This window comes from Eulemur rufifrons, chromosome 3, assembly GCF_041146395.1.
Source record: "Eulemur rufifrons isolate Redbay chromosome 3, OSU_ERuf_1, whole genome shotgun sequence".
Classification (NCBI taxonomy): Eukaryota; Metazoa; Chordata; class Mammalia; order Primates; family Lemuridae; genus Eulemur; species Eulemur rufifrons.
The window spans coordinates 25,155,024-25,179,105 of record NC_090985.1 but is presented as its reverse complement, the minus strand read 5'-3'; the positions used below and the strand labels follow the sequence as shown (position 1 = coordinate 25,179,105).

At 53.1% G+C, this 24,082-nt stretch overlaps 1 protein-coding gene across 1 annotated transcript; it reads left to right on the top strand.

Moving 5' to 3' along the window:
- Positions 1 to 15,531: 15,531 nt before the first annotated feature.
- ZFP41 (ZFP41 zinc finger protein) lies at positions 15,532 to 19,830 on the top strand. The gene is made up of 2 exons (XM_069465912.1): positions 15,532 to 17,106; positions 19,716 to 19,830. The coding sequence occupies exon 1, from the start codon at positions 15,698 to 15,700 to the stop codon at positions 16,292 to 16,294; it is 597 nt and encodes a 198-aa protein (XP_069322013.1). The 5' UTR covers positions 15,532 to 15,697; the 3' UTR covers positions 16,295 to 17,106; positions 19,716 to 19,830.
- Positions 19,831 to 24,082: the final 4,252 nt, after the last annotated feature.

Genomic DNA, 24,082 nt, shown 5'->3' with positions numbered 1-24,082 from the left:
CTCCCACCTGTCCGGAGGGAGGAGGCTTTGGGAGGGAGGCTGTAGGCCACCCACTGGGGAAAGGGGCCTGGTGGGGCTGGAGGGGCTGGGAGGGAAATAAATTTCCCCCATGTTGAAGCCAGCTATTTGGGATTTTTCTGTTTCTTGCATTTTCACAGTCTCATGCACACACAGCCCCTACTGGAGCACAGCTCAGGGGCCAGGCTGCCTGGGTTCAATTCTTGGGCGGACCCCTTACCAGCTCCATGACCCCTCGGAGCTACTTCACCTCTGCTTGGTCTCCTCCTCAGTGAAGGGGGAATTGTGGGAAGCAACATAATGAGACTCTGTCTCTAGGCCAAAAGTATTCTGAAACAGTTTAGAGAATAAAAAATATAGGAAAAAAAAATGAAGCCACTGGCAGGAGGCTTGCCCTGGCCTTGGACTCCTGCCTAGGTGACAGCACCATCTCCCAGGGTCCTAGGGCCCTGCCTGCAGCTGGGGTGCCCCATCCCCACCCCTGAGGAAGCAGAAAGTGCAGCCTGACTCCTCACTGGGGCTCTAACCTGCCCTGCCTGAAGACGAAGGAGGCAGGTGGCGCTTTGAGTGTGCTTGTGGCTTGGGAAGTGGGAGAGGAGCTGATGCAGGAACAGAGAAGCCCATCTGCCAGGCACCCACCCCAAACACCAGGCCCCAGCAGCCCACAGAGCTCTCTGTCCCGGCACCAACTCAAGATCTGAGCAGGAGGAGAGGCACCATGCCAAGCTGTCTAAGGGGGGCCCTGTCACAGCCCCCTGGCTGAGGAGAGGCTGGAACCTGAGGCTCCAGCTCGAGGTCACACAACTGGGTGGTCCAGGATCCAGTCCCAGGGCTTCCTGCCAATCACAGCCGTCTTCCCCGGGGTGTCAGGAGGGGGAGGGGGAGGGGGGGTTGCTGGACTCCAGCCAAGGCCAGGCTGGATTCCCAGGCTGAGTCCAGTCGGAGCCAGGTGGGTCAGAGGGACCAGTGGATGGTCCATAGCCAAGAAATCCTAGGCTCTTCCCAAAGCCAGGACATGGTGTCAGCCCCAAGAAGGAACAACAGGATGTGGTGGGAGGCTGCGTAGAGAGGCGGTGGGCAGGGAACAGATTCCCACGAACTTAGTGACTTAAAACAACATGAGTTTGCGCGACAGTTCTGGAGGTCAGAAGTCTAAAACCAAGGCTCTAGCAGGGTGGTGTTCCTTCTAGAGAGAACCCATCCCTTGCCTTTTCCAGCTCCCGGTGGCCGCTGGCACTTCTTGGCTTGTGGCCCCTTGCTCCCTCCTCAGAGCACAACTCCCGGGCTTGCTTCCCTGCCCACCCTCTGCTGTCCACTCACGAGGACCCTGTAATGACACTCAGGGCCACCTGGAGGGTTCACTGCAGTCTCCCCTCTCAGAGCCAAAAGTTCGTCACAGCCACAAAGTCCCTTCTGCCACATCAGGTGACATTCACAGGCTCCAAGGATTAGGAACAGACCCTGCCTGGACACCTGCCCATGTCTGGGTGTGCTGGAAGCCATGGCCTGGGGAGGTAAGTCCAGTCTTGGAGACCAAGGAGCCAGCCCCAGTTGCAGCAGGAAGGGGGACTTGCCTGGCCACTGGCGGGCACAACCCAGAGTCAGACCTGGTCATCGGAGCCCAAGCTCAGCTTCTAGCAAAGGCTTCTTCCCATCTAAACGGAATTCATGCCCTTTGCATACAGCTAGATGTAGGCTCCTTGAGACAGAGATTTTTTTTTTTTTTTTTTGAGACAGAGTCTCACTCTGTTGCCCAGGCTAGAGTGAGTGCCGTGGCATCAGCCTAGCTCACAGCAACCTCAAACTCCTGAGCTCAAGGGATCCTCCTGTCTCAGCCTCCCGAGTAGCTGGGACTACAGGCATGCACCACCATGCCCGGCTAATTTTTTCTATATATATTTTTTAGCTGCCCATATAATTTCTTTGTATTTTTAGTAGAGATGAGGTCTCGCTCTTGCTCAGGCTGGTCTCGAACTCCTGAGCTCAAACGATCCGCCCACCTCGGCCTCCCAGAGTGCTAGGATTACAGGCGTGAGCCACCGCGCCCGGCCGAGACAGAGATTTTTAAAGTTGAAATATGATCTACCAGTGGGGGGAGGGGCGAAAAACAAAACGTGATGGATGAACAGGCCGAACCATAGTGCCACCACACGGACCCTGCCTGTGTGCAGAGCAGCCTGGCCAGCCTCTCAGTGCCCCTCAGGGTGCTCACACAGGACCAGGCCTGGCTGTCCAAGAGCCGGGGTGTGGCATCCAACTCAACTCGTGCGACAAATTGCAGCCACACACGTCCCCATGAGCTCTGACCACTCACACTTGAGGACATACATGAGGAGACAAGGGTGCCTAACCCCCGGGCTCCATCCTGGCCGGTGCTCACCAGCCACTCTGGGATAGGAGGACACAGACACCCCGGCCAGGAGACCTGGGTGCAGGCAGATGCGCAGGGCTGCAGGAGAGACACGGAGGGAGAGGGCAGACTCTGCCCAGCACCCCAAGGGCCATCAGACTCTGCGCAGAGCCCACCAGGTTCATCCCTCCTCCTCCCCCTTAGGGACTGGGACACGAAAACACTGCTCCAATGCCTGCTCTCCGAGGGGCAGAGCCAGAGTTGCCTTGGAAACAGGGGTCTGGGAATAACTCTGCGCTTTGTCTCTTAATTCATTGGACCTAATGGTGACGTCTACAGCCCAAATGGGGGAGCAGATGACAAGCTGAAAGGAGAGGCCCACCTTGCTGAGCCCACCCCTCCCCCAGCCCTGCCTCTGCTCCTGGGATCGGGATCAGGGATCCTTCTGCTCAGCTGCACCCCAGAGGTTCCGAAATGCGAAATTCGAAATGCGATGCAAGTCACGCTGCACCTGGGCAAAGCTAGCTAATCCCAGGGACCTGGCAGCTCTCAGGCTTTTGTCCCCCACATCAAGCTAGGGAGCTCATTAAGCTGGGGACGCAGGGCCCCACCACACTCCTCCCTCAAACCTTCCTTCTCCACAGCTTCTAATTTCCAGGCCCTTGGCTCACAAGCATTGCTCCAGGGAAGCACAAAACTCCACCTCCACATGAAAGGACCTAACACCCACTGATACCCGGCTCCCAGCTCCAGCTGAGAAATAAGATGGAGGGGAAAGCAGCAAAACAGCCATCAGATGTCCCCCTGCACTCCCAAGTCCCCAACTCAGGATGCCAGCAGCAGCCACCCTGGCAACTACACCCTTCCTGGCGGTCCCGGGCCCAGCGAGGGTCTCGACCACTCTGTGTAGGGAAGGAAGCTCTGTCTGCACCTGAGCTGAGATCTCAGCTTGCTCAGCCTGAGGTCTGGCTCAGTTAGGAATTTGCTTTCAAGCTGCAAGGAACAGAAAATCCATCTAATTGCACCTTTTAAAATGGAGGTTTTGTTTTGCTTCCATAATGAGAATTCTGGAGGCAGGTGGCTGCTAGCATGACTCAGGGGCTTAACAACTCGGGGAATGAGTGGGTAGAGGCCTGGCTGTGCCTGTCCTGAGAGAGGAAGAAGCAGGGAGTGGCACACGGGGCACACAGAGCATGAGAAGGTGAACCCAGAATGGCCTGGACCAACCAGAGCCTGCTTCTGCCCCGAGTGACTGCCAGGGACCCCCAGGTCCAGTTCGGGATGTGCCCTGCTGGCCCTCAGCCTTGCTCTGTGTGCGCACACCCTTTACTCAGCAAGACCCTCGTTTTCCTGGCTGGTGTGAAGGAAACTGGTGACCCAGCCTAGAATCTGGGAACCGGGAGAACTCGGAGCTCGTGTTCCCAGGCCCTTCCTTTTTCTAGGCTGGCTGCAAGGTTCTGGGGGACTTACCCCAGGACTGGTGCCCGAATCCTCACCCCTCCGGAATCTGTGGAGCTAGCTTCCCCCAGAACTTGCCCCATATTTGTGACAGAATCTAGCTCGTGGCCAGAGAGCCCCTACCCGGGCTCGCAGCAGTGGAGAGGCGCACCTGCTGAGCCAAGGCTCGGCTCCCCAGCAGCTGGTGATGACACAGACCACTCCTCTCCCCACGTGTGGCCACAGTGCTGCTGTGTCCTAGGCACAGGGTCACCCGCATTGGCTGAGATTCCTGTCCTTGCCAGAGGCCCAAGGATGGGAGGGTATACAAGAGCTGAGGGGTTCCAGGGGCACAGGGCGGGGTCAGCAGAGCTAAGCCCTGCACTGAGTTTATAGGTGTCTGCCAGGGAGTTGGAAGAGGCGGAGCCATAAACGTCCACCCCATCGGGACCTGCTGGCAGATGGGGCTCAAAAGCTGAGACCCGTGGCTCAGCCTCGCCGGGCAGTACGCATGGCCCTGGCCAGTGCTTTTGGTGGCCAGACAGGGTTACCTGCTCCCTGCCGCTCAGGCCGGAGAAGTGCCTTGGTCGTGACAGAGCCCAGTGCGCTGGGTACAGTGAAGGGTGAAGAGGGCCTGTCTGACCCCAGGGCTTGTGGTCGGGGTCCCAGGCTGTGGACTGGCCTCTGGATGGTGGCCTGGCAGTCAGGCCTTGGTGACCCCAGAGCCCACCCCTAAGCCCAGCATGTGTAGGTAGTGGGGCCCACCCAGAGAGCACTCCTCCCCAGTGTGGCACAGGAAACTTCCAGAGCCTGGTGGTCTGAGGCAGGCCTCTGCCCTGCAGCTCAAGACAGCTGCTTCCTGGTTTTTGTCAGTGTGACATGGGGGACCCCTGAGATGGAAAGGGACCTGTGTGCCCCGGGGTTGAGACCCCTCAGGCCTCGAGTGTGACTCTGCCACTTGCCAGCTGTGTGATCTTGGGCAAGCTGTTTAGCCTCTCTGTGCTCAGGTCCCTCAAAATTGGAGTAAAACAAAGCCCATCTTGCAGGAGTGGTGTGGGGAGTCCCTGCCCTGTTGGCAGCCACACTGTCTGCCACATTTGGCAAAGACCCTGCTCAGTGTCACTCAAGTTTGTCTCCCAGGTACAGGGTGGCCTCCTCGCTCCCACTGGAGCCATGTCCCACCCGCTTCAGGCCCCACCCATTCCCTGTGACAGATCTCACAGGGATTTGACTGGGCCTGATGTTGTCCTGGGGATATTCTGTCTCCAGAAACAGGAAGCAGAAGTCCACGGTTGCGCCTCCTGCTCCTTGTTCTAGACTGTGAGAACTGGCATGGGAAGGAGGCAGCGTCCCCAAAGCAGGAAATTCCTGAGGAAAGAGACTCCCAGCATCATGAGCCCCAGGCAGACCGAGCTGCGTTCTCCTGAGACCACTGAGGTTTGCAGAAACCAATGGACACGGGACAGGTCAGTGCCGTGGGAAGCAGAGCAAGGCCATGACTCCTCTGCATGTGGGTCCTCAGCATGAGATGCCCACTATCAGGCCTCCAGCTCAAGGTCATGGAGGAGGCACCCTCAGGCCGACCTCAGGCCTGTGCACATTAAAGGGCTCCTGCCCAGAGCAGGGCAGCAGGTGTGGGGGAGGGGGCTGGGGACCGGCAGGGATGTGGGACCAGCACATGGGGAAGGGCTGTCTGTCTGACATGGGGGAGGGCTGGCTGACATGGGGGAGGGCTGGCTGACATGGGGGAAGGGCTGTGACATGGGGGGAGGCTGTCAGACTGCAGGCTTCTCAGCAGCAGAGAATTCACACGGGGAGAGGCTCAGCAATGCAGGAGAAGCCCCAGGCACACAGCCAGGAAATTCTATGAACAGGACAAGGGTGATGAGGGTGGAGAGGGTGGGGTCCCACAAGGACGCCTGATCAAACTAAGAACTTCTGCTCTGGAGAAGACCCCGTGAAGAGGCTGAAAAGACAAACCGCAGGTCGGGAGAAAGCGTTTGCAAATCACATAGCAGACAAAGACTCCAGTCTACAATCTACCTTAGTAATACAATGTATCTCAAAACTCAACAGTGAAAAAACAGTCCAGTGAGAAGACGGGCAGGAGACAGGAGGAGATATTGCACCAAGAGGACTTGCAGATGGCACGTAAGCACATGAAACGATGTTCAGTACCGTCAGTCCTCAGGGAAATGTAAATTAAAACCACGATGAGGTATCATTATACACCTGTCAGAATGGCTAAAATAGCAGACAGTGATCACACAAAATGCAGGTGACAATGCAAAGAAACTGGATCACTTATTCTCTGACGGTGGGAATGTCAAACAGTGCAGCCGCTTCCAAAAACAGTGTGGCTGTTTCTTGTAAAACCAAACATGCAGCTGCCATAGCATCCAGTGACTGCACTCCTGGGCCTTCATCCCAGAGAACGAAGATTACGCTCATACGAGAACCTGTACATGAATGTTCTCAGCAGCTTTATTGTTACAGTCTAAAACTGGAAACAACCATGATGTCCTTGAAGGGGTGAACAGTTAAATGGGGTACGTGCTCCCACAGCAGACAACTCAGCAATAAAAAGGAGTTGCCACTGAAACACACAGCCGCCTGGATGCATCTACGGAGAGTTAGGCCATCTCAGCGGCTCACACACTGATGGTTTCATTCATGTGGCTTTCTGAAGTGACCGTTCTAGAAACGGAGAGAGCAGATTGGTGGCTTGCAGGGATCCAAGATGCCACCTCCCACCCCATGGAGGAGGTTGTATCATTGTACTGTAGTTGTGCAAAGTGTCATCCTTGGAGAAAACTAAGCAAAGTATACAGTGGATCGCTGTGGGAACAAGAGTGACTTTATTTTAAATGTTGATCTGCCGGACTAGACCTGAGGTGTGCGAGTGCCTCTGAAATGTCCAGCTGACGTTTTACTCTTCATGCAGGGACAGCTATCCACAGTAAGTTTCACCTCTCCTCCAAAACAACCCGGATGCTGTCCAAGAAATAGTAGATGACGAATTCTCTCGGCCACTTGCACATTCCTTCAAGAGCATGTAGACTTTGTCCTCAAGATATAAGCCCTGGGAGAGGGGGTTGCTGTTCAGAGATCTACTTGTCTTGTGACCACCCAAGACCACTCCTGTCCATAAGTCCCCCAATAAATCCTTTACCAACAAACTGGATTTGCCTGCCTCATTCTTTGGTTTCTGAACTCCTTCGACATTTGGGGGTCGCTTTGCACATATGGCCCTTTCATGGAAAAATCTCTCTTACAACTTCATGTGAATCTACAATTACTTCATTAAAATCTTAATTAAATAATAAAGGCAGCAGATGTCAGCAGCCTTAGAGAGTCTGGCTTGAGGGAGAGCCCGCAGGTGTCCTAGGGGGACTTGGGTGCCAGATGTGGACCTCACTGGACACGGGAAGCCCTGCGGAGGGAAGCCTGGGGCTGGGAGCTTGTCCACAGGTCAGCCTCCCCTGGGCATTCAGGGGGTCTGCCTGGAGGGAGGTTCCACCAGCCCCCAGCCCTCCTGCCCCCCCATGGAGTGGGGAGGCCCTTCCAGTCTCAGGATTTAGGCCAAGGAGACCCAAGGATGGGCGGGTTGTGGAGGCATCAGACTCCGTGGGCTTAGTCAGTTTGGAAGAAAGAATTCAAGGTGACTAAGCTCTGTAAGAGCAAAGCCAGGCTTTTGGCTGGATTTTGCTTGTTTATCTGTTTGTTTTGCACAGCGAGTGTTTGAGACATGCATTAAATAAGAAAATAAGTATTTCATACTTATTGACTGGTTTCAACTGATGTGGGAAAACCTGGGCACCCACTCCTGTGCTTCCGCAAAAGTGTCCAGGCCACCGGCTTTGGGAGTCTGGCACAGGCTGTGCCTAGCATTGCCCCAGGAAGGCCGAGGCCCAGACGCAGGGAGGCAGGAGGGTACCACAGGGGACCGATCTCAAACTCAGGGCCCTCTGGGCAGCCACCCTCACGCCTCTGCCCTGGCACCATGAGGCTGCAAGGCAGGACCACCTGGGCTTGGGTCTGCCTCTTCCCGGCTGTGCAGTGTGCTCCAGTTCTCTTCTGCACCACAGAGCGGCTCCTGCTGAGGGTCCTGGGACTTGTGAGAGTGTAGGGAAGGTCAGATGTCTGGAGGCCACTCACAACAGGGACTTCCCAGCCACCATGTGCCTCCATGTCCCATAAACCCGTCCCGAGGCCTCAGGCACTAGGGCCCTCATCCTGAGGTGCCACGCCCTGCCTGACAAGATGTCCCTGGCAGAGCCTGTCACCCTGGCCCATGCACTGGGGTTCAACTGTCTCCCCTGGACTCTGACATCAGCCAGCCCTGCAGTTTGTCCCTCGTCCAGGATGCTCCTTCCACACACACTGGAACACACCTGTTACCCCTCGTTCAGGCTCCAAGGAGGCCTCCCCTGACCCTGCCAACCTGTGCGGGCCAAACCTGCCCGTTCCCTGGTGCCCATGACAGAGCCTGGAGCGCAGAAGGCACCTATGGTTAGTCAGGACCCAGTGGGTTTTGTCCTCACGAATCTCCAGCTTTGGGACAAGGAGCCTCCTTTCAGTAATTAATACTTACTTGTTCCCTTGAACCCTCCCTCGTCCCATCCCCCAACCTGCGGCTCTCCCAGGGTTAATGCGCATCCTTCTGGTTGAGGGGGTTTTGTCAAATGGGTGTGGTTTTTTCATGATATCTCTTGATCTACAGAAAGGGTATTATATAGTCAATTCTGTTTATTCCTCACATAGCACTCGTGTGTGTGTGTGTGTGTGTGTGTGTACGCACATGTGTGTGCGAGAGAGAGAGAGAGAGAGAGAGAGAGAAGTGAGAAACATACTGAAAAATACATCAGACGCATAGTTTGGACCTAAGACAAGGACTTGGGTGCTGAGTGCAGATATTCTCCTTGGGGGTCTCAGAGCGTGAGGCAGGGAGCGGGAAAGTGAAACGGGGAAGGGACAGATGCTAGCAGAGGGTGCACAGTGCACCACAGGGCACATTCCCTGGGCACTCTGGGGGGACTGCGTGAAGGTGCCTGTGAAACATCCCGGCGAGGGGGACACTGACATCTGCCCGCAGTCCCACGCGGTGTTTGGGGCTAAGGCAGGGCTGCAACATGCAGTGAAGTGTGGGCCACTTCCCATCATTTCCACACGGGTGCCAGGTATTCCAGCAGCAGGAACGGAGAGGTGCATCCTTCCCCACTTCTCCGCGTAGCCACAGTGCCAGGCCAGGTGTCTGCACCTGTGTCACTCTGTCACACCTGTTCCGCAGCCCTCTGTCTGTCTGCTCCTGTGCCCAGACCACACTGTCTTAATTGCTGTCATAAGAAGTCACTATTTGGCTGAGCAAACTTTCCTCCATTATTCTAGTTTCTCAGCTATTTTTCATCACTTGCAATTCCATGTAAGTTCTGGAAATAGCTTTTCAAGTTTACAAAAAAATTGCTAGGACTTTGATCAGAACTGCACTGCATCTGTGAGGTAAAATTGAGGAGAACTGACATTTTAAAAATATTAAGTCCAGCAATCCATGAACATGGGCTTTAACACCATTTATTTGGATCTTGTTGAAGGACTCACAAAAACATTTTATAATTTTCTCCATACAGACCTTCCACATATTTTGTTAGATTGATTCCAAGGTATTTCACACTCTGATACTGCTGTGAGTGACGGCTTTTCTTTTCCATTCTCTCATTGTTTGCTGCTGATGTATGAGAATACAATTGATCTTTATATGTTGATTTTTAAAATTCAACTTTGACTCTTATTAATTCTAATAATTTATCTGTATTTTCAATAGATTTTCTCCCTACACAATAATGTCACCTGCAAATAGTGACTATTTTGTCTCTTCCTTTTCAATCCTTCTAGCAATCACGAGGGTGAACACCCGACGCTGCACTCCAAAGCCAGCTGTATTCTCTAAGTACGTGAGATGTTCCACACTATTGTAAAATAGGTGTCGTGTTAGATGATTTGCCAGCTGTCACAAGGTAGGTGTCTGAGCACTTCTGAGGTGAGCCAGGCTGTGCTACGATGTTTTCAAATCTCTCCTAGGACAAGGAGTGCTGGGTTACACAGAAACTCTAGGTTGAACTCTGAGCAACTGCCAGACTTTTTCCAAAGTGGCTGCACCATCTCATGCTTCCGCCAGGGGCGCACAAGGGCCCAATCCATCTTAACATGTCACCTCCCTCCCGCTCCCCACCACCGTCCCCCACTGTCAGGCAGGCTTCTCCCCTGGACCAGGGCATCAGCACCGTGATACACACTCTCTGGCCTCTTCCTCCCCAGACAGTTTCCCAACAGCCACAACATATTCAGAAAGCACAGATTGATCGTCACACTCCTGCTGAGGATGCTCCATTGACTTCTCATGACCCTAAAGTAAAACTCTCCCTCCCAGTCAGGCCCCCCACCCCCAGGCCCCAGTGCTCACATCTGCCCCTCTGGCCCCCTGGAAGACCACCTCTGCTGCGGCATCCCTTGACCTCCAGCGCCACACTGCTCCAGGTGGGCCCGTGGCAGGGAGAGAGGACCTGTGACCTCCCCTGCTGGAGCTCAAATGAATGGGCAGTGAGGACGGCTGAATCCTGCCCACAGCAGAGCTTGAGGCCCACTCTGGCCACCACGTGGCCTTGAGTCTGCAAACTCTCCCAGCAAGGCCGGCATCCACTCCCCACCCTGGCCACCTGCCCCCAACCCCATCTGGAGCCATGTTCTCCTCACCTGCCCTGCCTTAATCAATATCATAAACTTCATCCTAGAAAGAATGTCCTATAAGTGGCAAATGGACAGCACCTTCAGTAGGACTTGGATGTCATTCCACATAAGAGGATTCATTCTACAGAGAAACCCATGAAATCCCAAAATCTGAAAATTCACCCTTTGAATGTGATGAATGCAGGGAAGGCTTCAATTCTAGATTATCTGTTATCAACACCAGAAGATCCACACAGAAAATTTGCATGTTAGAGAAACCTTGCGATTATATTGGGAGTGGATTTGTAAATTTAACATAGAGGAGCTATACAGAAACACCACAGCCTCTGAGCACAGGTGCACCTGAGAGTGAATCTCTCCTGGAAGGAAGCTTCCTTTGCCTATTAAGTCACCTCCCAGTAAGTCTGTAAGTGGACAAACATGGGAAAAATCACGGGATTGGAGAACAAATGCACTTACCACCAACATGTTGTCATAAGTGGTAAGCCCAGGAGCAGGTGCTAGTTTTTCTAATTAAATTTGTGTGACATATGATTAAGGAACATGCCCACAGGTAAGAAATCGATGTTTCTTGGAAGAATGATTAAGCTGGAAGGCCCAGCTGTTCTGCCTCCACCTCCCGCTGTGCGGACAGCCTCCCAACACACCTGCTCAGGCAGTCCCTCACCGGCATCTGAAACAGCGGTCTGCACCCTGCCTTCTCCCAGAGTCCAGGGTGCTTTCGAAAAATATCCCATAGGCGCCCCCCACCCCCAGTTAAACTCGAATCTGTGCAGGAAGGGCCTGGGCAGTACTTTGTGAAGCTCTTGGGTGTCACAAATGAACAGCCCGAGTTGCACACACTGCACCCAGGAGAGTGTGCCATCTGGTGACACTTAATCCTGACTGACCATCAAAATCACTGGGAAGCTTCTAGAATCACGGGTTATCATGGGTTACTAGGTTCAACCCCAATGGGATTCTGTTTTACCAGCTCTTGGATGACACCTGAAAATCCCTTTTTCAAAAGGATTCCAAGGTAATTCTGACTATGAGCACGTTCAGGAAGCAATGCCACAGAGGGCGTGGACATGAAAGGGGAGGCAGCAGCCCTGCCGGGCAGGGGGAGACCCAGGCACTCCGTGGGGTGAGGGGATTGGTGGAGGCGCAGGTGCAGCGCGCGAGGGGCGCGGCGGGGCGAGGCCTGGCGGCGCAAGTTCTGGGACTCTCGGCCACGCAGCGCCGCGGGAGCGTAGCTCTGCTCGTAGGCGCGGGGGCGGGAGAGGCCCTCAGGGTCTTCTGAAGGTGCCGCACAGGCGGGGCGGGCGGCGGGGAGCGCCCACCGGGCCAAGTTGCACCCCATCATGGCCACCACAGCCCATTCGGGAACCTGGAGCGGCCGCGTTTGCCCCGAGAGCCGGGAACCGGGCCGGGGAGGGGCGGGGACAGGACCAGGAGGGACTGGGGACAGGGGCCTGGGAGGGGCCGGGGCGGGGCGGGGCAGGGCCGGGAGGGGAGGGGCCACGGAGGGGCGGACCTTTGGGCCAAGCACCACTACCGAGAGGCCGGGCCTCAGCTGCTAGAGCGGCCCCGGAAGGGGCGTGTCGGCGGCCGGACACTTCCTGCGGGCGCCAAGGGCCGGCTGAGCTGCCGGGCTGCCCCGCGAGGGCCGGCGCGGTAGGCGGGAGTGGCTGCTGCGGAGCGGGCGCGCCTCTCCCCGGCCGGACCCTGCGAGGGCGCGCCTGCCCCGCCCACCCTCTGGCCGTCCTCGTCCGCGTCCCGTTCCGTTATTGCGTCTCCAGCCAGGTACTTCTGGGCTCCTGCCGCGTCGTGTCCGGGGCGCGTGGTGTCTGGACGGGCTCTGCTGCAGGGACAGCCGCGTCCCCTCACCCGCTGCCCGCGGCGTTCCAGGCGGGAGGGGCGGACGGTCCGAGGCTGTCCCCGCTAAACACGCGGGGCACACATCTGTGGTTGGCGGGGGGCGTAACGCTCTTCCAGGAGCGCGGGAGACCTTGGTGGCCCCCTCTTCTCTGCTGATTTTGAAAGGCCTTGTGTCGCAGGCCTTGACATAGCTACCTGGCGGGCTGTGGACCCGATGGGCTGTTGGGCCGTGAGTCGCAAGCCCACCAATAACGCAGTCTCTCCCTGACACTCAGGTTCCTGGAGGCGAAGGAGGGAGGAGATAGGGTATGTGAGGTTTCCTGGGAAGCCCCACCGCTGATGGACACTCAGAGATTACAAGTGAAAAGGCCTCAGCCCGGAGAGGTAATGGAGCTATACTGAAGTTGTGCAGCAGAACCAGAACCCTTTAGGCTGGGGCTCTCATTTGCTGTGCAGGTATGGGTTGAGTTGTCTGTGTAGCTGTAGCAGTCACTCATGTCTTCAAGCCTGTGAAATGAAGAGGCCAAGAAGATGATCATGGTGGTCCACTGTTTTTAGTAAGTATTTTATTTCTCAGTGTGCACAGTGGGTAGAGAAGTGAGAATTCCAGTCTCTGCCCTTAAGCACCTGCCAGCTTGAGTTGGGCAGACAAGACTGTTATCAAGAATGTTTCCTGAGCACAGTATGTGACAGGTATTTGAGGATGAAAAAGACATGATCCTTGCCTGCAGAAATCCCTGCCTCCTAAGGAAACTGGCACATTAGTGACCAGTGACAGGTGTCCCGGTGGAGGGCACAGTGCTATGGAGTACAGAGGACCCCCACAGGCCCAGGGCTAGCAAGTGTCAGGCTCCGTGGGTTCACAGACCACTCCTCTCCATCGAGTGGACTCAATGTAGAGCCCGATGGGAGAGTAGAAGGCGCCTACAGTTCAGTTCCCACCACGTGAAACACAAGGATTGTTTGCCCTTTTGTATTGGTCCTTGGTTTTTACCTCTGCTACTAAAGCTAGACGCCCTGCCTTGGACTCCAGCCTGGTTGACTGGGGTTGTGATTCTCTGCCCATCCCAGCAGAGCTGCCACCTGATTCCCGAAGCTTCCCCTCTGCGCAGATGACCTTTCTTTATCTTCAGTTCTGGCTCCTACCCAATGCTGAGAACCACCTCCTCCCAGAAGCTACCTCCAGATAGAGTCCTCAGAAAGTGATGTTGGCCTGAAACTGAACCAAGTTTATCTAAACATTTTCATTTAGAAAAGACCGGACTCTCAGACTCCTTGCTGAGATGGGAAATTTATACAGGCATTATATGCATTACTTCCATACATGGGGAGAGAAGAGAGAAGGACAAGCATTCCCCTCTCGACTTAACGAAGAGAATTTGGAGTATCTATGCATTAAAGTGTATGTCATTTGTGTCTCAGCTCATTTCCTACGAAAGCTCGACCCCAGCCTCACACTGCAGCCTGGTTGACCAAGAACTAATACAAAGAATTTGGAATATTATAACTTAGAACATCACATCTTTGGGTAAGACAGCTGTCAGGATTGTGGACCTCCTAGTGGACAAGAGTAACCATCCCAGGACACGAGGCTTCTTTGCTAAGAACACCTTCTTCAGGGTGGTTTCAGGAGTCAGCCCACGATCTGCTTCCTTGGCACTGCAGAGAAAACAGTACTTTCTCCTAATCTCATGGAGGTTTCTTTCACTGTCAGTTAAAAGAGCCTGGATTTTTTTCAAGGCTTTAGGCTGGAGTTTCATTAGTTAGCACTGAGAGAAAGAGGCAGGTCAGGAAGCTCAGAAATGATGCAGAAAAGAGACAGCCATGCAGGATGATGCTTCTATAGGCACCTGGGCCTTGCCAGTCACTTCCTGTCATTGGGATTGGCTAATTCTTATTTGAATTTGTGGTGAGATCAGGATGCTGTTAGGTGGAATGATCTTTCCCTCCCCTTGAGAGCTCATGAAAGACATTTGTGTGGAATACGGTTCAGACAATGCCAGGTCCTGGTTGGTGGTCACCTGGGGCTTCGACCCTGAGTGCAGGTGAGAATTTGCCTGGGCTGCAGAGAAGGAGTTGTGCCAGGGACCAAGTGCTGTCACTCGCTCTCATGTGACCTGGGGAAATGGTGGTAAAAATGAGGATTAAATATATTGATACTCCTTAAGTGCTCAGAACAGGGGCCATGCTAAGTGATAGCATTGTTTTAATTTTCAGACATTCAACAAATATATAATGCGGAGCCTCCATGTACCAGGAGCTGTAGGGAAGCATTGGGATAGATAGCACAGTGAACAAGCCACGTTTAGTTAAAAAATAACAAAGAAGGGTTTAGCCCATGTTAAGTGCTAGTAGGAAAAATAGTGCTGGGAAAAGGGAATAGTGTTGGGGGAGCATGTCACCGGGTCAGGATTGTCTCTGAGAAGGGGCCATTGGAGCAGAGCTCTGGAAGGCAGGGGGTGGGGGAAGCCCAGCGCACAGGCAGGAAGGATTAGGTGTGTTTGGGGAACCCAAAGAAGGTAGGGTGGCGAGGGGGTCGCCAGGGGAGAGGCATGTAGTGTCTGTGAATCTGAGGGAGGCTGTCGGGGTCTGCGCAGGCGTGTGATGTGACGGGGCTTGCTGGCTGTGTGGGCCAGCTGGGGGTCCACGCTCCAGGAGGCCCCTTCCATGGGCATGAGGCTCCTACAGCCTGTAGCTCCAAAGCATGTGACTGGCCCCAAGCACAAGACAGTGGAGGAGGAGTGAGACCCTGGTGGGAACAAGACGGATTTGGGGATGTGGAGATGGGACAGCCTCGGGGCAGATGTTGGTCCATGTGCCTGTCAGATCCTAATGCAGCCACAGCAGACCTGTCCCCTGGCAGAGGAATAAGGATTCCTTGGTCAGTAGCTGAGTGAGCGGTGATACCACTCACCGAGAGCAAGAAAATCAGGGAGAGTGACTTAGGGCTCTGGGGAGATCAGGAATTTAGTTGTAGATGCTCATTGGGGAGCACATGGGAAGGGAGGGCGATGCCCTCCCCATGTCCCCTTTCCAGCACTTGCTGTCCTGCCCCTTCATTGTGCAGCCTCTGGAAGACACACTAAGCTGACGTTTGTGATCTTGCTTCTCTCCAGCAGCACAAGGACAGGCCGCTCTTTCCTTCCTGGCATGGAGCATCAGTCACGTGCTGGGAAAATGGAGAGTTCCTGGGCAAGCAGAGCCTGGGAGGGAGGCGCCAGTAGCCCCAGGCTTCCTGCAGCTCAGACTGCAGACCCTTAGTCCAGGTGGCTTCCAGGGAGCTGAGAGATGGAGAAGCCTGCAGGCAGAAGAAAGAAGACACAGACCCCAAGGGAGGAGGCAGACGTGCAGAAGGATGCTCTCTCAGAAGAGCGAGCCTCTGGGGGAAAGAAGCCAAACAAGAGATCCGCTGTGGCCAGAAGACACAGTAAGGGGCCCAGCCTGAGTCCGGAAGATGAAGAACACATCTTTGACGCCTTCGATGCTTCCTTTAAAGATGACTTTGAGGGAGTTCCCGTGTTCATTCCTTTTCAGAGGAAGAAACCTTACGAATGTAGCGAATGTGGGCGAATCTTTAAGCACAAGACAGATCACATCCGCCATCAGAGAGTGCACACCGGGGAGAAGCCCTTTAAGTGTGATCAGTGTGGGAAGACCTTCCGGCATAGTTCCGACGTCACCAAACATCAGAGAATTCATACTGGAGAGAAGCCCTTCAAATGCGGGGAGTGCGGGAAAGCCTTTAACTGTGGCTCCAATCTCCTGAAACACCAGAAGACGCACACTGGAGAGAAGCCTTATGAATGTAAGGAATGTGGGAAAGCCTTTGCCTACAGCTCCTGTCTCATTCGCCATCGGAAGCGCCACCCGCGGAAGAAGCCCTGAGCACAGGGAAGCTGTGACTGGAGTCTGTGCCACGTACTCCTCCTCTTTCTGCATCTGGTTGAGGCAAGGCCTGGGGCCGTGTGCCTCAGGCTGCTCATCCCAGTTGTGCCCAGGAAATGAACCCCATCAGATACGGGAACGCCAAACAGGCAAGAGAACTTTCTCACTCCAGATAATCTCTTTGGATCGAGACACTGGATGGCGTGGAAGCTCCTTGAGGCTCCGTGAAGCTACAGGCCATTTTTCTGAACTACCTGATGCCCACGGATAGATGAGCATAACAGCTGCTGCCCACGCTGCCCAAGAACACCCAGCAGGAGAGGCCCCTGGCACTGAACCAACATCTCCTGCTGCCACCTCTGCCTGTGGCGTCCACTCTGCTTGGGCCCTTTCAAGGCTCCAGTCTGTAGACTCTCCACCCTCTGGGTCCCCAAGCTAGACAAGAGTGCTCTGCAGCAAGCTCTGGGGAACCAGCTGTCCACTGGGCTGTACCAGACCCCATGGTCCCTGCTAAGCTGGCTTCAGTGACCACCCTGTGGTTTGTTCTCTGGCTGGAACACCAGCCCCCAGAACTGGGCCACACCATGTGTCCTGGCCCAGCTGTCACCCCCGATGGGCGGCCTGACTTAACTGGAGAGACCACTCGGGACCTGGGCTCCTCAGGGCCTTGAACCTCCCACCATGGAGACTTCGTCCCCAGCCACGCAGTGGGACCCCCAGCAGATGACAGCAGCTTCCATCCAACCTGTGTCTGCCACTCGGCCTCTGGACACAGGCGGTGGCTCCGGCCCCACGGCCAGCCCTGCATTCAGGTTAGTGCACATACCCATGCCTGTCTCCCTGGTCCACACTCCCTGCCCCTTGGTGTTCCTCTGAGAGTGGTCTGTGCGGGGGCTCCTGCTCTCCAGGGGACTACGGTTTGTGAGAGAGTAGTGAGGTGGCTTTGTCAACCAGGAGGTAATATGGCTTCTTATTGGGAAAATGATGGCACCTGTGTTTCCAACTGGACACAGAAGACGCATAATGGCCTTGGTCTTTGGGAATTCTGAGAGAAGGGTCCCAAGTTGGAGCCAGAGATGGGCTTGTCCATCAAGCAGTCAGAGAAACCAGCCAAGGGGGGTGGGGCGAACCCCAAACAATGGAGGATAGTTGTGTCCTGGTGGTAACTCTCATGGTCTTTCTAAAAGCTATAACATTCTAAGCCCTCTGTGTGGGCCCAGCCCAGCCCAGTCCCTGGCAGTGCATGAGGTTGCCATCCTTGAGAAGTGGCCCGGGGCAAGCCTCCCCTTCCACCTTCAAGAGTGCTTTCAATCTCTGTCCTCACGGATTTATTTAAAGAATGTTCCAAAATACATGCCAAGCATCTCTCTTCTCCCTGACTGCTCACACTGGCCAGTGCGGCCCCAGGAACCCATGTCGTGGCTCAAGGAGCCTAGGTGTCATGGAGGGGGAGCGGGCTGCGCAGCTCCCAGCCTCTCTCGCACCATTCCCCAAGGGGGATACACAGACAGATGGCGAGCACCAGCCCCCCCCCCCCCGAAAAAAAACCTCCTAGGATTTGAAAATAAAATTCACCTAAATCCCAAAACCAAATGAAAGCCCACCATGGTTTAGCCTCTGGCCCAGTCGGCTTCCTACACCACAAGTCCTGGAAGAGCCCGTCCACATGTCCCCAGCTAGGTCCTGGCCCCGGGCCAACATCTCACAGGTTGCCGGAGGGATCTCAGAGGTCAGGATTGACACTCATTCCCCTGGGCTGGCCATGAACCTGAGCAGGCTGGTCTGAGGGGAAGGTTCTCAGCCCTCCCACGCCCCAGCACACACGTTTTGTTAGTATAGTTGTGGTCATGTGCACAGCCCTGCTGTGTTTGGGCTGAGGTTGTGTTGGCCTTCATCAGACATGTCCGGGCTGTTCTGCTCTCGGGACCACACTGGAGGGGCCCCCCATGTCCTGACGTACAGGTGATTCTCAGCTTCTCCCAGAGGGACAGTCTCCTCACTGTCCTGTGCCATGGTCAGCGCTAGAAGCACGGCCCTCACAGCCCTCCTTCCTGGTAGCCTGTGGTCTCAATGAGGGTGGGGGGCATGTCCTGTAGTGTCGTGTGCCTGCCTGTGCCATGGCTGCATCCTGCACTGCCAGAGCAGGGCATGTGTGGCCAACCTCTCTGTCTGGCTCCCCAGAGCTGTGGTCAGCTCACTGCTTTCTGTATGGGGGTGAGGAGAGGGAGGCAGGGGGTGGCCATGGCTTCACCTGGACTGTTCTGGATGCTACAGGTGGACCTAGGCAGTACTGCACCTCCCCCAGGGCAGAATATTTGGGGTGGAGGGCCCTCCCTCACTGGCATCTCCTTATGCTGTTGTTCCCTGGGGCTGTCCTACCTGGGCTGGATCTCCTTAGACAGCTGTCTCCAAGAGAAGAAGCCTCCTGGTCCCAGAAACAGAGCCGATGAGGTGAAATTATTCAAAAGCAGGGATCAGAGCTGACATGGGAGGCACACAGGTCAGTGTGAGCCTGGATTGGAAGAGCTGCTTAAAGGACTTTGCTGGGATGCTTGGCAGACCTGGCACCAGTTTTTCATGGACCTCTGCCCTCCCAGGTTATGTCCTTGCTAAAGATGCACGCTAAGGTTATCTAAGGTTATCGGGCATAGGTCATGATGTCTGCAGCTTACTCTGAAATGTTCAGCAAAGAAATAGTAACAATATGTGAGTGTGTACTAAGAGAGTGACAGAGCATATTGGCTAAATATCAGTCATTGGCGAGTCTAGAGCGGGGGCTAGCTGGCCTTTTCAACAAAGGGCCGGATAGTAACTATTCTGTGCAGCCCCATGGTCTGTGTCACAACAACTCAACTGCCGTATAGGGCAACAGCAGTTGTAGACAGCACATAAGCCGTGGGCATGGCTGTGTGCCAATAAAACTTTATTTACAAAAATAAGCAGTGGGCCAAACTTGGCCTGTTTGCCAATCTCTGTTCTAGATGAAGGGTACATGAGAATTCACTCCCTATCCTTGCAAGCTTTCTGTACATCTGAAAGACCTTCAGAATTAAATGTTGCAGGGAAGGGCTGGCTTAGGAAGTCAAGAAACCTGGTTGCAGGTAATGGAATGAAACTGTGGGGGCGGGAGCTGTTCAGAGCAGGTGTCCTCTGCTGTTTATCTCGATGTACCGGGGAGGGTGGTGGCTGTGGACAGCCTAGGACACTCACACACACACCCTGGTTTATTTTTACTTATTACAGTATTATAATTTTTCCCTGTTATTACCGTTGGGAAGCATTACTTTTAATGACTGCATGGGGATCCATTGAATAGAAAAGCCAGAGTTGACATAACCATTCGCCAACACGGGTATGTAGACTGTTTCCAATTTAGGTTACTATAAAAAATACTGTGATAAATATCTTTTCCCCATTTAAGGCTGATAGGATGGACCCCGAGATGCAGAATGACAAATTGCCAAAGACCTGACTCCAGGTGTGCCCACATAGATGCCTGCAGAGTGCACGGACACCCGGCCGCCTCCGCCTCTCCAGCAGTGGGTAGGTGGGTTCTTAATCCTTGCCAGTTCATTGGGAGAGATAAAAACATAGTTTGATGTTTGGTTAGTAGGAAGGAGGAAGGTGGTGCAGAGCACAGCTCTGGAGTCACAACTTGTGAACTTGACCCTCACTCCGGAGCTGTGGGACCTTTGCCTCAGTTTCCTCTAATATGAAATGGGGATGCTGACAGTGCTTAACACATAGGGTTGCCAAGAATTCAGAGACTCAATGTGTGAAGTCCTAAACACAGTGCTGGTTCCTACTAATTGTTTAACAAATGGTAGCTCCTGTCGTGTTAGTGTTCTTAATGAGACCAAGTATTTGTTCATGTGCATGGAGGGATGGCCGTGAAAGCTGATGGCCTTGGATGCCTCTTCCAGAAAAGACGGGCTGACTTCAACAAAATCAGTGTGGAAAACAACAACAAAAGATACATTTTTTAGGCCAGACACAGTGGTTCACACCTGTAATCCTAGCACTTTGGAAGGCCAAGGTGAGAGGATCACTTATAGCCAGGAGTTCAAGACCAGCCTGAGCAACATAGCAAGACCCTGTCTCTACTAAAAATAGAAAAATTAGCTGTGCATGGTGGCATGCTCCTATAGTCCCAGCTACTTGGGAGGCTGAGGCAGGAGGATCACGAGAGCCCAGGAGTTTGCGGTTGCAGTGAGCTGTGATGATGCCACTGCACTCCAGCCTGGGCAACAGAGTGAGACCCTGTCTCAAAAAAAAAAAAAAAAAAAAAAAGGATGCTAGTCAGCTATAAAAACAAGTGAAATTTTGATTCATGGATGAACCTTGAAAACATGATTGGTGCTTAGAGAAATAAGCCAGACACAGGACAAATAAACATTGTAGGATTCCTTTTATAAGAGGTACCTAGAGTAGGCAAATGCAGAGAGAAAGTAGAGTCATAGTTACCAGGGGCTAGGGAAGGGGAGACGGGGAGTTAGTGTTTAATGGGGACAGAGTTTACGTTGGGGATGACGGATGCAGTGGACTGAATGTTTCCCCCAAAATTCATGTGTTGAAATCCTAACCCCCAAGGTAATGGTATTAGGAGGTGGGGCCTTGGGGAGACGATGAAGTCGTGGGATGGAGCCCTCGTGAATGAGATTCATGCCCTTAGAAGAGGAGGCCAGAGAGTTCGCTCACCCTTTTTCTGCAACCTGAGGACCCAACAGGAAGATAACCGTCTGCAACCGGACCCTGATGGCACCCTGTTCTCAGACTTCCAGCTGCGAGGACTGTGAGAAATAAATTTCTGTCGTTTATAAGTCACCCAGTCTATGGGACATTACCATAACAGCCCCAATGGATAAGACAATGAGAAACTTTTGGGTATGAGGTAGTGGTGATGGGTACACAACATTGTGTATGTGGTTAATGCCACTGAATTGTATACTCATAAATAGTTAAAATGATAAGTAGCATGATATTTTACTGCAATGAAAAAAATTAATTAAATTTGATATACTATTTTTAAGTGCAATTTTTAAAAGATTATGTTATAGCAATAAAAATATGCAAGACCTTTATGTAGAAAATTTTTTTACATACCTAAAAAAATGAAGGAGATATACCATTTCATTGATAGAAGCTCCTAAAATTATAAAGACATTGGTTCGTCCCCAAATTAATTTAGAATCAGTGCAATCAAAATCCCAGCCAGGTTTCATCGTGGATCCTAAATTGATTCAAAAATATATGTCGAGGCCGGGCGCGGTGGCTCACGCCTGTAATCCTAGCACTCTGGGAGGCCGAGGCGGGTGGATCGTTTGAGCTCAGGAGTTCGAGACCAGCCTGAGCGAGAGCGAGACCCCATCTCTACTAAAAATAGAAAGAAATTATATGGACAGCTAAAATATATATATAGAAAAAAAAAATTAGCCGGGCATGGTGGTGCATGCCTGTAGTCCCAGCTACTCGGGAGGCTGAGACAGGAGGATCGCTTGAGCCCAGGAGTTTGAGGTTGCTGTGAGCTAGGCTGACGCCACGGCACTCACTCTAGCCTGGGCAACAGAGTGAGACTCTGTCTCAAAAAAAAAAATATATATATATATATATATATATATGTGGAAAAGCACATTAACAAGACATTGAGGAAAAACCAGATGGAGGTGCGAGGGACCTGCCTTACAAGAATCGAGGCTGTGTGATCTCGGGGAAGGCAGAGCCCGGAGCAGCCCACGAACTCAGACTGGACTCGAGCCAAGACCGGAGCTGCACCTTGAGGGCGGCAGTCAGTAAATGGCAGTGAGACCAGTGGTTATCCACGCAGGAAAGTTAGAAAGATTTGCACCTCAGCGGTTTGAAAAAAAAAATCTCAGATGGATCAAGACACTTTAAAACTTTCAGAAATAAGTATAGGAAAACAGCTGTACGATTTCAGGGTACAAGAGGAATTCCTAAACAAGATACTAAAAAGTACAAATCATAAAGGAAAAGACTAATACTTTTGATCATATTAAAATTCACAACTTCTGTTCACCAGAAGAGAGAAAAGACAGCAAATAGGAGGGTGGTGATGCGGTCCCAGAGCCAGTAGTGGCAGGGCGCGTGTTTACAGGGCCGAAATTGTCTCATTTAATTTCTGGACACAAACGAAGACCACAGATGCCAGGCCTCCGTGCAGCCACGGGACCCGTGGGACTGGGTTCTGGCCAGTGGACTATGAGCAGAAGTGACGGACGCCTCTTCCAGGCCTGGCCTCCTGGAAGGTTCCCCACAATTGACCGCTCTCTCTTCTGTGACTGAAAGAGAAGGACTCGGAGATGGCAGAGCCACACACCGGAGGAAGGGGCCAAGCCCCAGAGTCACCCTCGGGGACAGCCTCAAGCACCTTTATGATGTGAGCAAGAAATGAACGTCTACTATATCGAGACACAGAGATTGGAAGTTCTTTATTATCACAGCCAGTGTGTTCCCCTGACTGCTGCAGTGACAGAAGACTAATATTCAGAATATGTAAAGAATTCATAGAAAGCAAAGGAGCACTCATAATGCTATTAGAGTGTTATGTGGTAAAACAACTCGGCAAGATGGTCTGCCATCTTCTGGCAAGTTGAAGAAAGGTGTTCCCTGCTAACCCAGGGACTTCCCTTGTTCGTTTACAGTGGAGACACTTTTGTACGTGCACCTAGAGAGACGCAGACGCTAATATTCACAGTGTGCACACACTGTGAGGACGACTGGAGATAAGCCAACGTCAGCAGCGCGGTGGACAGAGGACGGTCTGTTGGCGCAGGGAAAGCTATTCAGCCATGATGGTGAAAACAGCCGTGACTGCGCCACCACTGTGGACCTCAGATTGATGGCAGGCGAAGAAAGTAAGGCACAGAGACGGGCGGGAGGATTCTAATTACCGTGAATTTCAGAACCAAGCAAAACCAACTGTGTTGTTTGGAGTACACACATGGTAACACACTAGAGAAAAGCAAAAGCCTGGGTCACCCCAGACTCCAGAGAAGAGGGTCACGCACATAGCTCCAAGCTCCGGGTGGCGTCTGGCCCTTAAAATGGACGGAGGGTGACTGGGTGTGTGATCTGCTGTCGCTCGTTTATATGATCCCATCTTACACACTCTCACTGTATGCATGTTTGATCTATCTCTCAACTTTCTTAAGTTTTTTTAAAAAAATAGGAAGTGAATGTGTTGCCATCCAGGCCAGGGGTGCACAAGCTTGCGCCCCACTCCTGCTCCCCACCTTGCTCATCGTGAGGCACCCACCCCACCCCAGCTACGATCATTGACAGGTGCCAGTTCCTACCTGACCAAAGCCATTCTCTTGCTTTCATGGTCTGGTTTTTACCAGCAAGGGAACTAGGTAATAATTGTGCTTTCTTATTTACTGAGAAGGTATTTCTTCTCCTTTTCAGGCTGTTAGAGCAGAGCACCCCAAAGCAAGAAGTTCCTGATGAGATATGCAAAAAAAGGAAACTTAAAAGTAACAAGAAAGATTCACCTGTTCCTGAGTTCAGAGGCAGAGCAGAGACCAAGCGGGAAGAGGAAAAGCGCTCTAGGGAGAAAAGGTGACTTCGTCCAGAGCAGCAGTCCCCAGCCCAGGACAGCATCCACGTGCACGAGGCCTGGTTTCTCAGCCACCTTGGCCCTGGGAAGGGCTGTTGCTGCAGGGAGGGTGAAACAGGGTAAGCGCAGCGAAGCGTTTTATCTGAGAGTCCGACGAAAAACCTGAAACAACTGTAGGGAGCTTTCACTTGGTCCCCAACCTAACAGTCACCGTG

Excerpts from the sequence above, each read along its gene's own strand:
- ZFP41 (XM_069465912.1), top strand. The coding sequence starts at position 15,698 with ATGGAGAAGCCTGCAGGCAGAAGAAAGAAGACACAGACCCCAAGGGAG.